Source organism: Branchiostoma lanceolatum, chromosome 15 (genome assembly GCF_035083965.1).
Source record: "Branchiostoma lanceolatum isolate klBraLanc5 chromosome 15, klBraLanc5.hap2, whole genome shotgun sequence".
NCBI lineage: Eukaryota > Metazoa > Chordata > Leptocardii > Amphioxiformes > Branchiostomatidae > Branchiostoma > Branchiostoma lanceolatum.
Genome location: NC_089736.1, coordinates 9,466,456 through 9,485,152, shown reverse-complemented (window position 1 = coordinate 9,485,152; position 18,697 = coordinate 9,466,456). Strand labels below are relative to the sequence as shown.

At 40.8% G+C, this 18,697-nt stretch overlaps 2 protein-coding genes and 1 long non-coding RNA gene across 7 annotated transcripts in view; 2 read left to right on the top strand and 1 right to left on the bottom strand.

The window, feature by feature from the left end:
• The window catches only part of LOC136420605 (DNA primase small subunit-like), a 67,582-nt gene that overhangs the window by 33,002 nt on the left and 15,883 nt on the right, over positions 1-18,697 (top strand). The window lies entirely within an intron of this gene.
• On the bottom strand, positions 1,061-3,055 carry LOC136420973 (ankyrin-3-like). The gene has a single exon (XM_066408115.1). It carries the CDS (start codon positions 2,876-2,878, stop codon positions 1,061-1,063), a length of 1,818 nt encoding a protein of 605 aa, XP_066264212.1. The 5' UTR covers positions 2,879-3,055.
• Positions 8,649-17,793, top strand: LOC136420661 (uncharacterized). Its single transcript, XR_010753280.1, has 2 exons — positions 8,649-8,743; positions 13,216-17,793. It is a non-coding gene; the product is annotated as an uncharacterized lncRNA (long non-coding RNA).

Genomic DNA, 18,697 nt, shown 5'->3' with positions numbered 1-18,697 from the left:
AGGGCTTTATGTGTGGTATGGGTGCAGCTGGGTTGGTAAAGGATAGCTTTACCTAGTTGAAAATTGGAAAACAAGACTTGATATGTTAAACAAAGGAGTGTAAACAGTGAGTGAAAGTTGAGCTGTGGTGGAAAGTGAAATTTAGCGGTAGATTTCAACAGGTGTTACAACAAAGCCTTATCTATCCCCACAACAGACGGGCGTTTTGAGGAATTACTGTCTAGTGATACTAGAGAGGGGGTGTAAAGGAAATACCAGTCCAGTGGATTTGTTTTGATTGGCTCAAAATCGTTGCCATATTTTCTTGACTTTGTCTGTGCGTACGTGTATGAGAATAATGACAAAGCTGGCCCCACCAAGGACTTTATATCGGATCATACAATGTCCTCGCCCCCACTCCCAAAGTGAAAGAGATGGCCGTCCAAGAGCGCCTCCCAGCGGAATAGTATCACTTATGCAGTTTGCAATGTGTATCATCCATATGATTTATTTCATCATTTCTCAGTGACATATTCTATAACACACCCAGCACTTAAGTATAATTACCATTCATAGCTGAGATACAATAGTAACATCCATTCCATATGTATATGAAATTATTTTATGAAATGCCGTGCTTGGTAGCACAAACACAAAACAGAGGCTTTCAGTTTCACTCACCGCAAAATTATCATACATGGGTTAACGTTAGCTGTGGTGCATTGTACATATGTAATAGCAAATATGTGGTGGTTTATTGTTTGGTCCTTTTACATGACTTTTGTTGAAAATCGTAAAAAAAGGTACAAACTACGTGTACGTTTTGTACAAGGGAATTGTTCGTAAATTGAATTATCAGATAACAAATGGATGATCACCAATTCAGAAGTATATACAACACAAATGTTTTACATACATATTCATGATTTCATATATTACATCAGAGTCAGTCTTTGCTCATATTTTTTACGGTGTTCAGAAAAGAAAAGGCTTTGTCCAATACCTTTTGTAATACATGTATTAATCAAAGGATATATTCAAGTCATTATTACAAGTATGTACAGCTATAGCACACCTTACTTCACTGACCATCCCCCATGCCCTGGCCCCTCTCTACCTCCGATTTCTTCTCCGTTTCAAGTTTAGATATCCTCTTGGTCATCTTGGCCATTTGCAGGTGCATGTCGCCCAAGGTCTGCAGTAGGATGTCCATCTTTTCATCCATGGACAAGATGTCCTTGTTCTTGAGCCTCGCTGGTTTACGGTGCTTTTTGCGATGGCTTCTGTCTGTTGTATGACTTGTAGACGATACAACAGACTCGGTTGTTGTTGTTGTTGTTGTTGTTGTAGATCCGTTTTGGAGAGCGGCTAGTTGGAACGGTAAGGCTTCATTTTGTCCTGGCGGCATGGCGTTGTCTTCTTTCCCCGATGCTTGCGTATCCAAGTCGTCGCGTTCTTCTTGTAGAGACCCTAGTACCAGAGTTGACTCACTACTCGTCGTTTCTCCCGCAAAACTTGTCACAGAACCGTCTACCGAAGACTTACTTGAGTTGGCTATGTACTGAAGACTTTGCGTCGACGGTATGGCCTTGTCGTTTCTAGGTTTTTGCTTCTCTAGCTCTTTAGTCACCGATGTCAGCGTTGATACGTCGCTTGCCGTGTCCCCATCAGCATTCTTCACGGACCAACCTGTGGAAGTTTTTTTCAAGCCGACAGAAACGCCCGCGCTATCGTCTGCCAAGGGGATGACAGTTTTCTTACTAAACAAAACTCTGCCTTCAAATTCCTCCCTAGTTTCGCCGAGCTCTGGTCTTGCCACAGTCCAGACGCTGATCGGGGAAGGCTTGGCGTGTTCTTCCTCCACATGTTCTTGGTTCGTGGCTTGGAGAGTTGATTCTGTAGTAGAGTTGTCGAATGTTTCTTTGTCGTCTTCAGAGTCTTCGGCGGGAAGATCGCCACATTCAAGATACACCGCCACGGTCTTTTTGTAGGCGTGGCGCGCCATGTCGACGGGCGTCAGCCCCGTTCTGGCCGCCTTTGCCTCAGCGTCGGCCCCGGCCTCTACAAGCGTTTTCACCGTGAGGAGGAGACCGTTCTGTGCAGCAAGATGAAGCGGAGTCAACCCGAACTTCCTCGCCTTTAGATCTGCTCCCTTCCCAGCCAGCATTTCTACGATGCAAGCGATTTCTTCGTCGCGACCACCGGACTCGATCGCGGAGTGCATCGGGGTCCCTCCGTCGTTCTGTAACGGGCTCACCTGCATGCCTGTCCGTACAGATACCTGACCGATTGGGCTCAGGAGAATCTTACAGATAGGGACGTCTACGTTCGCCGCCGCGATGTGTAGAGGGGTGTTGCCTTTTTGATCCGCGAGGTAGAATTTTACTCCTGCTTGGAGGAGTAAGACCGCAATGTCCTCCCTTGCACCTGTGGCGTCATTCGCGACCGAAGGATTGAGACTGTGCCAGTCTTCTGCCGGGGACATCGGCTCGACAACATAATGCAGTGCCGTTCTTCCTTCGCCATTTGTGGCGTCAGGGTCAGCTTGGCAGCTTTGCAACAACCGACGCACTAACTCAATCTTTCGTCTCTTCACGGCGTAAATTAAGGGTGTTACGTGCCCAACTTCGTGCTCAATTCTCCAACTGTTTGGGGCTTCCTCGTCGATTAAGTAGGCGCTGGCGTTCACGTCTGCACCGACTGTTACCAGAGCGCCGACCACCTCGGGCGAGCTGGTTTTACACGCCCAGAGAAGATAGGTTGTAGCAACGTTTTCACAGTAGTCGTCGGTTGTGGGACTGTATAACGTGTTGAGATCGATGTCTTCGTTTGTACACAGCACACGCTGTACTTGTTGGAGGTCGTTACTCGCAATGGCTTCCCAAAGTTCCTCAGCCATGATGATCTTTTCTTAAGTCTTCAGAATTAGAGACGCCATACGAGAGGAGGGTGCTCCTATGTCAATGTATTCTAGAAATAGGTGGTTTTATAATGTCTGGGTGTGGTACAGGTTATAGTGGATGAATTTGTATTGAGAAATTGTGGTAGGCCTTTTACCGTAATGAGATATGAATTTTTAATGTGTTGTATAGCATTTTGTATTGCCATGTCCCAAGGGAGAAATTTACGTAGAAATGTCAACCAAGGAAATAAAGAAGAAATGCATATTGTGAAATTTTGACACATAAAAGATCATAGAATACTATATACCAAGAGACGTGCCCGGCTGCTAGTGTTAGATATACTTTGTAGTTTGGATTCATCCTTTTGAGAAAACACACTCAAAATACACGAATGTCTTCAAACCTTTTTAATCTTACAGAAAACATACGAACAGGAACAAGAAAACCGTGACAGCAAATGTTAGAAATAGAACTTTGAGCTTATCCGATTGGTCGATATAAGCTCATTGGGTCACGTGATTTAAAGTTTTCTTAGCCTCCATAGCAGACGCCTCAGTGGACTTTAGTGTACTGGTCTGTACGTATTTTTTTCTACTTGCTACCGTGTTCTACTGGTTCTCTTGTACAAAGACGAACGTTATTGAATCAGAGCCAAAAAGAAATCAGAAAACACACGAACAAAAAGAAATAATAATCCCTTGGAGAGTCTGGTTTGGAGTCTATCATTTTGCGGGAAATTTCAAGATGGCGGATCGTTTGAAAAGGTTGGTGTTTTTCTACATATTCATTCCACAATAAAATGACTTTGAAGAACAAACGCTCGCAATCGAACAATTGTGTAGTAATGTAAAGTTCTTCTGGGCATTTTAAGGTGGTAAACTGGCGTATTTTAGTCCAACTGGCAGCGTGATACGAGGCCATTAGCTATAGCTACAAACTACTAGGCGGCCCAGCAAAAATTATGTTTTCGGCTACTCTATGTTACAATAATTGAGGACCCGAAAACATTTGGTTGATGGTCACCTAGCTTGGTCAGGTCTCACGTGTTCCGTAATAATCGCAAGTTTTTAGTGGTAGTTCCAGGACCTCTGCGAGTTGTGGGCCAAACACCCTATATATATAGCACCTATATATAACTATCTTTCTAACAGAAATAAGAGTTCCATTACACCACACAGCCACCATGACATGTACATCTGCACCCATCTTTACAAGATCACCTGGGCAATCACTGGGGAACCCTTAAATCAAAGGACAGTAGTCCATAGTACTGTTCAACCATGCCAGCAATGCGTATTAAAGTTTGCGGTGGTTTTATGTACGCGGTTTTCGTAATGAACTCTTCAGTGCGAACTTAAAACCGTCGCAAAACTTTTTGCCCACCTATGACTGTAGCACTACTTAAAACCACTGCGAACACTCCATTTTCGGACCCCTAACGCGAAATAAAATGCATTTACAGTATCCAGTATCCACTCTCCTAGCTTGACTAAATCCCGCTCCTAGCAGCCAACCCAACGGTTAGCGGGAGGGGGGCATTAACCCCAGCCAGCGAGAGATTGTGTAAACATGTAGTCTATCCATAGCCACTCTCCCAAGCCTCACTTGCAAATGACTGCACAAAGAAATCAACAATCACATGGTCATATTCTGTTTACAAAATATATGAGTAGCAACATCGACCAAAGGCTCAGTTAGGCTGTCAAAGACCCCATATTGGTCTATTTCTGTCATTTTGAGGCCCTTACAGAAGCCTTTTATCATGATTATTATTCCATGTAATGAAATAATATAAATTTACAGAAAATACAGGACGCTTTGACAAAACACATTGGGTACTAAGATATACTGTTTATAACAGTTTGATTTTGGAAGTAAGTTTTCTATAATAAAAGAAGAAAAGGTCGACTTATTAATGTGCTCACATCAGCACTCTGAAATACAGACAATTACACTATACATGTGTATGTTTATGCAAAGGATATGAAATTGAAAAATTCCCCCTCAAAATAAAGTTGTTTGATCTTTCCAAGCCTTCCATATTTTGCGTACATAGTGTGGGCCAGCACCAGTCAAAGTTATTTTTCAATTTGGTATAATAATAGTGCGTGAGGCAAGATGCATTGAGTGCATTAAGGGTTGCTGTGAGTTTGGGCAAACTGAAATGGGGAGAAATAGCTGAAAAACGTAACAACACAAAAATGAATGTAAAACCATGCAGAGAGTTTGAAAAAGGTTGGAAATGACAAGATACTGAATTGTATTGGGCTGCTGCATGGATAGGTAATGAAAACATGAAGAAGGGTGCCTCTGTCTTGCTGTATGTCTGTGTGTGCACTCTTTCTCTTTTTCTCTCTCTCTGACTGTACATTTATGACTTTGTGTGTACTCTTTCTCTCTCTCTCTCTGAGTCTGACTGTATGTCTATTTGTGTACTCTTTTGCCCTCTCTCTCTGGCTGTATGTCTGTGTGTGCACTCTTCCATTCTCTCTCTATGTCTGTATGTCTATGCGCGAATGTGTGCACTCTTCCACTCTCTCTCTCTGGCTGTATGTCTGTGTGTGCACTCTTCCACTCTCTCTCTCTGTCTGTATGTCTATGCGTGCATGTCACATTGTGTGCACTCTTTCACTCTATCTATCTCAGATTGTGCTCTCTTTTGCTCTCTCTATCTGGCTATGTCTGTGTGCACCCTTTCTCTCTCTGGCTCTCTTTTGCTCTCTCTCAGTCTGTATGTTTATGCGTGCACTCTTTTGCTCTCACTAACTCTTGGGTTGATACTACCTAATATACTGTAAATGCATTTGAGTTTGCATGGTTTTTATTTCGCGCTAAGGGGAAAATGAAGTGTTCGCAGTGTTTTTAAGTTTGCGGCAGTGCTATAGTCACATACTGTTACAGTATTGGACAAAAATGTTTGCGGTGGTTTTAAGTCACTGTGAAAACCGCAAACATAAAACCACCACAAACATTTCTGCATTTACAGTACTCTCTCTCTCTGACTAGATGAACTCTGTCAGTCTGTGCTTTGGTTAGTGTGTGCATGTAAGTGTGTGTGTGTGTGTGTGTGTGTGCAGCTGTCTGTTTATGATCTGTGAGTGTGTGTGTGTGGTGGAATGGTCGGAACTGAAAACTAGTAAAAAAGGTGTTTAATGACACAGGAAAATTGAATACTCAAACTGTTGACAGGAACAAAAAGAATTAGCAAGGCACACACACACAAATATATGCAAACTATATTTCTAACAGAACAGCCGCCAAGCCACGTCGAGAGTTCGAGGCAGTTTTATTTTCCTTCCGCGAGAGAAAGTAGTCCGTTCCATGACTCCGGGCGTCAACACCCCTTACAAAAAAGCTTGTAGCTAGAGTATATGAGGGTGTATATCCCTGTTTTCAAGTTATTTGCAATATTTTAGCCTGATTTTTTACTCCTATAGATTTTTGAACCGATTGTTCATCGCTTTCCTGTCAAAAATACGACCCAAAATCATGTGATTTTCGTGTAATTTCCCCTCATGTTCTTAACCTGTTGTAGATTTCAAACCAACAGGAAATCTAGTTCGTTAGAAAGAGCTAACTCTGTAGTTTTTGGTGCTATATGACTTATCATAGATTTCGAGGGCGAAATGCAGATGCCCCCAATCCGCGCGAAGACATGCCATAATTTTGATTCAAGAATAGAACGCGCCAGATTTGACTTTCTAGTGATTATCTACTCTGGACATTTACTTGCAACATAAAACTAAAATTGTTGTCTAGCATTATGTTCAAGATGGTCTCCCTTTTAAGATTTCCGGGTTTCAAGCCAATACACCGCTCCGAAGTGATATCAATCTAGCCTCAAAATGTCTGACTGTTTGCAACAGCGAACCGCGGGCCGTTTTGAGACAGTTTTACGTTCTATGACACCCCGTCGTCGGGACTACTAACGACAATGCTCGTTGCTTGAGTTTACAACAATGTATGTTCATTATTTCATCGCATCTATAATTTTTAAGCTTCCTATTTTCCTCCTACAGATTTTTTTGACCGATTTTCAACCTGTATCCATTGGATAATATGACCTGAAATCAGTTGATTTTAGTGTAAATTCGCCATTCGTTTTTACCTTTTTCCCGATATCACAACAAAAGGAAATCTAATGTGTAGAATAGACCAAAGTCTCTTCTTTCTTGTGGTATATAACTTTCTATCAATTTTGAGGACGTTGTGGGCTTCCTTCTACACCGCGCGAGGTCACCTCATCAGAGGCATCGTTTTAGTTCCAAAAAAGAACGCGCAAGCACTGGCGTCAACTCCCGTTCCACCAAGCGCACACCGGACCCGCACCGCTAGATTTACGTACTACTAACCGAAAAACTAAGGTAGCCTTTACTTATTCAGTCAGTCTCCACGTAGTTTGTTTTTGTAGGTATCCTTTGACAATACTGGGAAGGTATATAAGAGCCGTAACTTGTGTTTAAAATTGGACTTCACTGGAATAAACAACACCAACGCCTTGCAACCTTTGGGCGAAAAACAGCCGGGAAGGTGACCCCGGTAGACATGGACATACAGACCTTCCCAGATTTCAAACCAACAAGATTTTTACCACAATTATAGTCGAAGACTGTGCTATTCTGACTCACTATCAATCTAATATTGAATCGAGGGCGAAATGCAAATGCCCCCAATCTGAAAATCGTCAAAAATTTAACTCTATACGGCACCGCCATTCTCCGAATCTTACTGTGTTCAAAATATGAGCATGAAACTAGCTAAAATCATTGTAAAAACTGACAAAAACGCCTTGTATCGAGACCACAGGGTATCCCCTTCAAGTTCATATAACACAATCATGGTAGGAAGGCCGCCAATCAGGTTTAACGCAGCTGTGAAAGTCGGATGTAATTTCACCCAACCGTCGCGCGGCGAGCGTTTTCTTAGCAACGGCGTTGCTAAGGGCCGCGGAACGATTCCGTTGAAAATAAAAAGTGTTCGAAAGGCGTTCGAATTCGTACGTGGCTTGGCGGCTGAGAAATAAGAGACTTGCAATAATAGATGGAATAAGTAAAAAAATTTGAGCCTTTCCTCTTACAGCCTAAGTATTGTGTTATCTTTATTGCACCAGACATGTCCTTGTATTATTGTTCTAGGCTGTGCTTCCCCTCCCTCAATCCTTTAGACCTATAAGTTATGAATAACCAGTGGTCAGCAAAGTGGATACTGAGCCGTCTAATTTCACAAACCACTTCGTGTGCGGCTGCTAAGGTTGCAAAGAATTTCCTTTCAAGGTTTCAACTTTCGGCTACCGCATCCGTGACATAGCACACCACATGATTGACGTGTGCAGCGTTGCCATGGCTACAGACTGAGTGTTGAATAGGAGTGGTCCGTGTTTTGAAGACCAGACCAGGAACGGGAAAGTGCAGAGACCACAACTTTCATTTTTATTGTCCGGCAAACAGAAGATGCAGCAATGAGGACAAACAACCGCCGCCGCCTGATCCACCGGTAAGTCTTTCCATGGGACATGATGGGAACTACATGTATGGGTTACATAATCTTATCATTACAAACAAAGTAAAACAAATGCTCTCTTCTGCACTGTTGTCGTATTATTAAGATATTCATCAGTTTGTCGACTTAGCATTTAGTATATATCTTTAGTCATACAAATACAATTTCGAAAGTTTCAACTTAAGGTTAACAAATTTAGCCAGTCTTTTTATCTTAGACATGGATTAGCTGATGGCACAAAGTAATTTTTGTATGATGTCATTTCCAGAGACTGCTGGCCATTTTCCACGCTGTTCCTGTTTAGAGGCAGCCCCCCTGCCGCACAAGGCCGTGGTGGACAGGAAGGGCGGCCCCCGTAGCCGGTAAGAACCCCTCTCACTCCGTACGATACTTTGATAGACCGTGGCACGCCAGAGTTTAGCTGGCCTACATTTTTTTGTATTCAACATACGACTCGTTCCAGTTAAATGTGCGAAATGGTGATTTCAGGTTCGAGAAATAGATGACCTTATTTTTCAGGTACACCTACCTGATTTTTTTAGAAAAATGCCTCCATTGATGATCCCCAAAAAATGACAGCTTATTTCTTCCTCAATGCATTGTTACATTCGTTAACTGGTAACGCATGTTACAACACTATGCTTTTTTCTTTGAAAGGATTCATCATTTTTGGCTACATCGTTTATATATTAGGTAAAAGAGGAGGTTATATATATATAAGGACATTTAGAAACTGTGCAGCTTTCTTACACCATGTCAAGTACATAGAAAGCATCAAACAATGGTAACTTATTATTAGGTAACACTGTAAAACATTTTGTTAAGCAAGGTGACAGTAAACTATCTTTTTTTGTTTCTTTAGAAAAACTGTCAAACAAAAACGTCAATTTCTTGTCTTACATGTGGCTAATCAAAATGTCAGGACCATCTTACTCAGACGGTAACATTACTGAATTTGGCAACGGGCATAAACCACCTTACACAGCCTTCAGCAAGATCAGTTAAGGGAGCAATCTGATTTGATCTGTCAGAGGGCCTGGCTAGCTGGCTTCACCTGACAAACAATCATTCAGGGATTGAATTGTAAAGTCTTCACCTGCTATTTGGATTCTCCATGTCTTTTCATGCAAGCGACAGCTGTTTTCTAGGCGATGGAATCACACATGTGACTGTAATTTCTTCCAAGCCATCAAACAATATGTTGTGGTGCATTTTTCATAAAACATAGATTTGATATCATTAAACAGCGTTCGAAATACCCAAAGATTTTCAAGATTGCAGAGGAAAAATTAAACAACCAGCAATTTTGCAGAATAAAATAAATCAGGCTCAGGATTCAATGGTTCTCAATTTAGGCAGCTATATACATGTAGACTTAGCTGTAAATAAACTGAAACCCACAGCGCCGCGCAAGCTGGCGGCGTTTCGGTGCGTTCCGACTGCCTCGCACTCTGCCTCGCACCGACAATTTTTTTTCTCACGTATTTCAAACATGTATTTTACGTATTTCTCGCAAGGATATAAAGCACTTGTCCTCCTTATCAGGCAGGCTGTTGAATTTGTTTTTGATTTTAATGCACTTTAATGCAATTATGAAATGAATATTTGATTCGATTGATTGATATTGAATAGATACGCTTTTGCTGTTGCAATTTTTGCTATTAATTTGAATATTTTTCACACACATGTATGTTATTCCTGTTTCAAACTTTGCTAAAGAATAAAGATAAAGAATTACAGCTGCAATGTTGCAAAGCTAGATATTACATAAATAAGTAGGCATTATTAAGTTGAGAAAGTTGTAGTATGGAGGCATGTGTATTAGCAGAAAATATTTTCAGAACACTGAAAGAAAGTATTTCTACCTCTGTTAAATGATTTGTGAGAAAATGAAGAAAGCATTCATTTGGTGCTGCTATTTTTGCTTCATATCAATCGTTGAAACTGGCAACAGAATTTTGCACATTTCAATAGGAACGAGCCATCCGCTTGCACATCAAATGTTTTTTTTTTTTTCTTACAGAGAAATCATATTCCCATCGGACAGGCAAAGATAAACCTCAGTCTGCATTTTACCATGTGCAATTGCTTTGAAGATGTAAAATCTTATAAGTACACAACAAAAATACAGCAACTTTCATAAGGTCTTCTACAACTATATACATACAAACAAACAAGCGGACACTAATGATTTAACCTGGGTACTATAAGGTTATGAATAGATAACCATGTTGAGTTTAATCTATCGTTTATATACAATGGGAATATGATAGAGCAAAACTCATGTTTCCTAACTTGTTTTACTTTAGGTTTAGAATGCATCCTCACCCAAAGAAAGTTCTTAAGTAGAGAGGGACTAAACAGAGTAATAAATATGAAAATCGGTCAGTAAATAATTTCTCCCAGTCATGCCATGTTTCTCTTATCCTCTGAACCAAACCAGCATACTGTAAAAGGGGAAATGTTCACGGTGATTTGATTTCGCGGTAGGGAGAAAATGGTTCAAGGTTAAAACGTGGTAGTTTTAAGGTTTGCAGTGAAGAGGTTACTGTAAATGCATTTAAGTTTGCGTGGTTTTTATTTCGCGCTTAGGCAAAAATGGAGTGTTTGCGGTGGTTTTAAGTTTGCGTCAGCGCTATAGTCACATACTGCTAGAGTATTGGAAAAAAAAAGTTTGCGATGGTTTTAAGTTCGCGGGGAAACGGTCGCCGCGAAACCGTGAACCTAAAACCACCGCAAACATCTCTGCATTTACAGTATCACAAGAGTCGCAAAAATATAACCACTGCAAACATTTTCCCCTTTATAGTAACTCTTGTCAGATGTATGCACCAGTGCCCCTGAGGACTTTGATTGTATGTTATACCTGAAAGGCTGAATGTTCAATGCTCGATTTCGGACATACTTTTTGTCTGTTACATGCAAAATTGCACGTACGTTGACAAGCATTTTACATGCAGTTTGAAACATCTACATGCAAAATTATATACCACAAAAGCTCTTAAACCATATAGCATTAACTTTACGTCCAAAGCTCATACTTACAAAAAATTGTGTGTTCCTAAATACTATGAGGAAGGATGTAACAAAGGATTTTGAGGTGATAAAAAATACATAATGCACATTTGGCCCAACTTCTTCTACATCTAACGCTAACTTTACGTCCAAAGCTCATACTTACAAAAAATTGTGTGTTCCTAAATACTATGAGGAAGGATGTAACAAAGGATTTTGAGGTGATAAAAAATAAATGTGCTGATATGATTATTCTGGAGATGAGAGAAATAGCAAACTGCAAGCCTTGGGAGAGTTGTGGAGAGTTATTTTTACACATGTAAAATTGCATGTTAAGAATATTTTTACATGTGAATATTGAAAATAGCATGCAAATTGCATGTTGTATGTGGGTATTTTGAGTCCTGTTGTGTACCCGAGAGATGGAAAAATGATAGCTGGTCCCAAACAAAATTTTAATTGAATAACCTAACAAAAACAAATGATATACCTCTAAGACTTGTCCGAAGACTGCTCCATATTGTGACACATCCGTATTCTACAAAGGACTGTGCTATAAATGATATGCGGAAGACAGGCGTATGGAGATGAATCTTTGCCTGGTATAATACTATTAATAGTTGTGTACAAGTGAATTACATTTTAGGAAGTCATCAAGTTTATTGGGGAGTTTGTTGGAAATGAAGTTAAATGTGAAGGTACTAATTTGTAATTTATTGATATCATGGATATTTAGTGTCTTCAAATTTTGAAAAAGAGCAGCAGTGTGTGTGAGCAAAGTTTAGAAGCAGTTGCTATTCGTGTGAATTAGGGAGGACTCAGTCGCTGTTCCAGTCCTAAATATTCATGTTAGTTGAAACCAGTTAAACCTTGGAGTGGCAAAAAATATATGATATTCTTGTTAAAAACAGTTCCTACCTTGAAGTCGACAGAACAGTATTGTTCAAGTGATTTTGAACAATTCTGTTAGATATTGTTGAAGATGATATTTGATAGATTCTTACAATGTTCAGATTACTAAGGAAACTAAGCTACAATACAGGATTGTACACCATTTTAAAGGCAAAGTTGATACATATGATAAAAAGGATAGTTGCAACAACTGTTATGAAAAACATGCCATTGAACATTTGCATATACATTATCCAGATATGGTAGAATTTTGTTATGAGTATATGATCAGGAATAGTTTAATAGAGTCACTGTATCCTGTGCTCTGTGTATTAGCAGCAAAATACAGTATTTACTTAATGTTTCATGCAAGATATCAACCCTAGTCTCTGGCATTTCCTGTGCCATTTACAACTCCATTATTTTTGAAATAAAACTAAAAAATACCTCCTATGATTTTGAAATAACAAGAAAAAACGACTTCTTTTTGTTATGTTATTTATGTTTGATGCAACGTTTGCTCTCACTTAGATTTGAAAATTAGACAAATTGTTTTTATGGTCCTTTTTTAAGCATGCTGGCATTTGTTTTGGGGTGTCCCGAGATTGTCATCTGTAGAAGTCAGTGTGGCCTAAACTAAACTATCCAAGTTGATAATATTTTCTAGTTGCATGTTGACTCCATATATTGCTGTGGTGTATTGTGGATTTTATTTCATTGGTGATAGATTTTTGAGTAACACTAAAAACACAGTTCACTTGTAAAAGGCTGGTTATAATATAAGCTCCTATATATTACAAAACCAGAGCTTTCTGCAAAGTATACATGTTTTAATTTAAGTCAATACATTTGGTATTTAAGTCAATACATTTAAGTCAATACATTTGGTGAAAAACAATAACAAAAGCTTTATTGTTTAATTTTTCAGGTGATCCAGCCGGCAGGTTGTTTGCCCTCCTGACTAGGGGATAACAACCCTGCAGCAGACAGCGGCACAGACCGTTTATACGTCATAACTTAGCTGTTATATAGTTGTTATAGCATGTTAAACGTAGTTCAGCAGTTGGTAGTTGTTTTCACCATCCTTGTGAGTTGTGCAAGTTTAGACCCGACATGTTTTCCTGGGTGCAAGAACACAAAACCCTGGTCATCCTGTTTCCCCAATGGTAAACCATATACTGGGCCCCACTCTCGGGATGGTACCTGTATATTATGCAGCGCGCAGCTACAGCCTGTACTAGATTTGAATAACACCTCCCAACCAACCGCATCATGCCTTCCTAACGACCGCCGTGTAGCCGTTCGGGGGTTCTCGTTTGGGATCCTGTCAGTTCAGAAACTACGACCACCCCAGCAGTCAGAAGTACTTGAGCTTGCTCTCCTTCATTGTGGAATCACAGATTTGGAACAGGGTATCATGGCTAAGTTTCCTCAGTTGCAGTCATTGGAGCTTCAGTTCAACAACTTGACTTATGTCAAGCGATCCTGGTTTGAGGGTTTGAAGAGTCCCCGTTTGTTCTGGACCCTGTCATTGTCACACAATCACATAAGTGATATGGATTCGAAATGCTTCCAAAAGCTCACCCACCTGAACGAGTTGTTACTCGACAGTAACTCTTTGCAAAGTATCCAGTCATCTTGGTTTCACAATCTGAAATGGTTAGGCTCACTTTCCTTGAAGTCAAATTCTATCAAAATCATTCCTCCACAAGCATTTAAGTCTCTGTCAAGTCTGACAAAACTAGACTTGAGCAGAAATATGTTGACGTGTTTGTCAAGGGAAACTGTAGAGGGGCTACACAAACTAGTAGAAATTTCACTGAGTGGAAATAGGTTCCTTACTCTCGATGGTTCTGTTCATTTGGTAATGAACTGGCAACTGGACTATCGTCTTTATCGATATAATGGTCAACGCATTGCAGTAAGGGTCAACAAAGTGCTTTTCTGTATCACAGCAGTTCCCCGACTGAGGCAGTTCTATCATGTCCAGATGCAACATGACACCCGCACACAGGCAGCTCAAGCCAAAGTGGAAACAAACTTAAGAGGCCATTGTAATTCTCTAATGCTAGGAGCAACAAATCAAACGAAGTACAGCCTGCCTTTGATTATCATATCAGTTAACACTGAATCAGACAAACCTGCGGAAGACATCGCCTACTTGTGCAAACATGCTTGGGAAGATGTCTCCACTGTAAAGGTAGCGTTGCAGGAACATACTACTCTGCAGATTGTTCCCATGGGTGTAGACAAGTCCTGCAATCCCCAGATTGTTGCTATAGTTCTATCAGATGGACACAGTAATAATGTTAGTACCTTAGGTCATGAAGAAATGACGAATGTAACTTTTTTCGTCAACACTTGGGAGAAGACCTACCGACATGTCTTTACCATGCCCTTGTCCAGCACTCCTGATGGCACCGTGTGTACGAGAGAGGGGATGACTCTGACCACAAGAGAGCCTAATAACATCAAGACAACGCTAACCCTGAATCAGACAAATCCCAGTACAAATGGAACTGCGAAAGAGAAGTCCCCACTTGTAGCGATCATCATAATGGTATCTGTAGTAGGTGTAGTACTGGTAGCACTGTTTGTGGCGTATGTTATCAGAAGACAGCGCTGTTGTTCACAGGGCGACCAAGCCACACAGGCTGTCGGTGCATCACAGGGGCCTTCATCTTCAGGTGATGAGCTCCAGTACTGTGAAATTCCTGACGAGTACTATGACCAGCAAAACGTTGCGACTTTGACGACGTCACAGACTGATAATGATTATAGTCAGATTCCTGACGAGTACTTCAACTACTACAACACAAGACCAGGGGCACAACATCCTTACTGGCAAATCCCAGACGAGTACTACAACTACTACAACACAAGACCAGGGGCACAGCATCCTTACTGGCAAATCCCAGATGAGTACTACAACCGCTACAATACATACCCTCTGAGACTTAGGGTGCCCAAAGATGAAAAGGACTACTCTCAGTCTGTAAGATTTAACACCACTACAGCTGAGGTGGCCCTTCCTTCATCAGCTACATGTAGGCAGGGTGGTAAACATCCATCCTACAGTACAGCCCCTCAAGTCTGGAGAGACCCACAGAATTACCAGATACCTGCACGCGGCCGTAGTACAAACATCAGATCACACCAATATATGGGTTTAATTGGTAACAGGAGACGCCTATCATACCCTCTGACACTCCGTGTGCCTCAAGACTATGAGGACTACTCTGTAAGATTCAACGCTGCTTCAGCTGAGGTGGTCCTTTCTTCATCAGCTAGGCAGGGTGGCAAACATCCATCCTACAGTACAGCCCCTCAAGTCTGGAGAGACCCACAGAATTACCACATACCTGCACGCGGCCGTCAGACTAACATCAGATCACACAGAATTCCTGTATCAGGCAACAGTCTCCACAGATATATGGGTTTAATTGGTAACTACAGATATAACAGGAGACGCCTATCATACCCTCTGACACTCCGTGTACCCCAAGAGGACAAGGACTACTCTCAGTCTGTAAGATTTAACACCACTACAGCTGAGGTGGCCCTTCCTTCATCAGCTAGGCAGGGTGGCAAACATCCATCCTACAGTACAGCCCCTCAAGTCTGGAGAGACCCACAGAATTACCAGATACCTGCACGCGGCCGTCAGACTAACATCAGATCACAGAGAATGCCTGTATCAGGCAGTAGTAGTGTCCCCCGATACATGGGTTTGATTTCTAACTATAGCAAAACAATGAGAGCTGCAAAGTTCAGAATGCAGACAATGGCTCTGTACAATAGACCCCCTACCCAGCCCGGTAGACATCAGCTTAACACAGAGAATCAGGCTGCATTTAAATCTGAACCCTCAGAAAACAAAGTCACCCAAACATGTCAACAGGCCTCAGTTTCTCAAGGTGACGTATTGGCAACGTGCAAGAGTGAAGGCAAAGGCCAAGTTCACAGGTCCAAAACTCTAGGCATGAATGTATCCAAGTTAAAGAAGGATGAGTCCACAAAGAAGGCAAGTCATCATCGCCAGAGCATTTAGGTATAATCACAGGTCACCTCAGGTCGTCAGATACAGTTGTACCAACATGGCCCTCATTTAACCATCTCCCTGCTGCCTAACGCCATATCCAATGCAAACTTGGTGCCAAATGGCTACCTTAGCATGCTGAAAGTTAATCCCCCACATTTTACTGCATGTCGAGGAAACAAAATTGAAAAGTTGTAAATTCTTACCCCTGCACCAGTGCTACCGAGGACTTTTGGTCACAGAGAGCAAGCTCTTAACACTAGATGTTCAAGTAAATCTCATTCAAATTTCAAGTCCCTTGCCCCTTAATCATCTAAGATACTGACGAATCTGTACTACATCTGACTGTCTTATATTTACAACCAACAAAGTTTTCAGGCACAATGCTTGGCTTGCAGCTGCTGCGTTTAAGAAAACAAATCATAAGTTATGGGAAGTGTTGCTGTCATGGGCTGTGAAATAAAAATAGACATTAATTGTTTATCTTGCACCCAGGAAATACGGATGGATGTTGGATTGGTCTCTTACTGAAGACACTTGTTGTCTAATGACGTTAAGCGTAAGAGAAAGTTTTATTACAGGAATGGGATTCAATGATGGTAGTTTTGTGAAGTAAAAACTTGTGGCTTAAGTGAATGTTAGGAAAAAAACTGAACTCTGTACAACAAACCCCCTACCCAGCCCAGGAAACATTGTTTATCTTGCACCCAGGAAATATGGATGGATGTGGGATTGGTCTCTTACTGAAGACACTTGTTGTCTAATGACGTTAAGCGTAAGAGAAAGTTTTATCACAGGAATGGGATTCAATGATTGTAGTTTCTTGAAGAAAACTAGCAAATGTACTTTTTGGCAAAACAAGTGTACTATGTAGAATCTTGCTCAATTCCAGATCCCACTGCATTTTTCATATGGCCTGTGATACATATCGAAATATTATATTTTGTTGGGGCAAAATTGCCAACAACATCATCACAAAATGCAATTTATTGACAGAAAAGAAATTATAGAAATGTATAACCTTATTTCCATATAGCCTCAACACCAAATGAAAAGGTTTCAGAAAGTGATCTCCCTACCCTTTTTGTAAAAAAAGTGTTGAAAATGTTTTGGACTAGCAACACAAATTAATATATCAACACAAAATGCAAATGACAAAATGCCTAGGCCCCACAGGCATTGCTAAAAGATAGATCATGTTTAAACAAGTCTTCAATTCATTTACAACTGGCTATATGACTGGCATTTCTCATCAATTCTAAGAGTCAAAACTTTACTACTTCCTACTGCTATTATCATTCATGGTGTCCCTCCTAACTATGGAATACTGTCCCATTGCCCAAATGCGAAAAATGAGTGACTGTTCAAGCCTTCAACTTCAAGGCTTCCATTCTCATGGCCATTTGATTGTGTACTGCTGTGATTCTAAGGTTATGTTTGTGGCTAATAAAGTACAAAATATCGGAATCGTGTTGATGTTCTTGTTGTTTTTTCAACTGTATATTAGTCACTGTGTAAAGAAAATTTACCCCATCCATTGAGACCACAACTTACATGTAAAGTCAGTTAAACTAACAAGAGAAGATATGTTATAGATTATAGGCCTGGGATGAATGAACGAATGAGTGACTGAATGAATGAATCAATGAATGAATGGATGGATGAATGAATGAATGAATGAATGATGAATGAATGAATGAATGGATGGATGGATGGATGGATGGATGGATGGATGGATGGATGAATGAACTAAATGACTTTAATTGAACCTAGATAGCCCTGTTAGCCTTCCCAGAGGTCCAGGGTGTGTGTGTGCACGGGAACACACACTAGATATTGTAATTACTGAAATTAAGCAAGACCACATCATGTCCAGGAGTTAAGATACAAAAACCGTAAGTTCTGCTGCAGTAACAAGGTCGGCCACCAGGATCGACCTTGACCTTGATGTTCACAACACCTACCAACAGACCAAATATTGCAATCCATCCAGAGGTTCTTAAGATATGCACGCACACACAGACAAACAGGCTCCAAACTATACCTCCCAGTTTCATGGAGGCAATAAACAAATACCTAAACAAATACATAAAGATGCAAAGTTCTCACGTATCTAAAAGAGTAGGGGTCCTTCACAGTGTGAGTGGATAAAATGGATATGTTCGGGATATGCAGCTTGTACTGTTCAGTACAAACCTGGTGTGTCACCAGATATGCCATACAAACTAAGTTTTGACATTCATCAAACCTTTAGTTAGGATCTTATTAGCTTAATCTATGATACTCCAGTGTGGACAACAAAGCCACAATGCCACCTATACTACATGAATTAGATTAAAGGTGTGAAAAACACTTCGTCTGGACAAGGTCT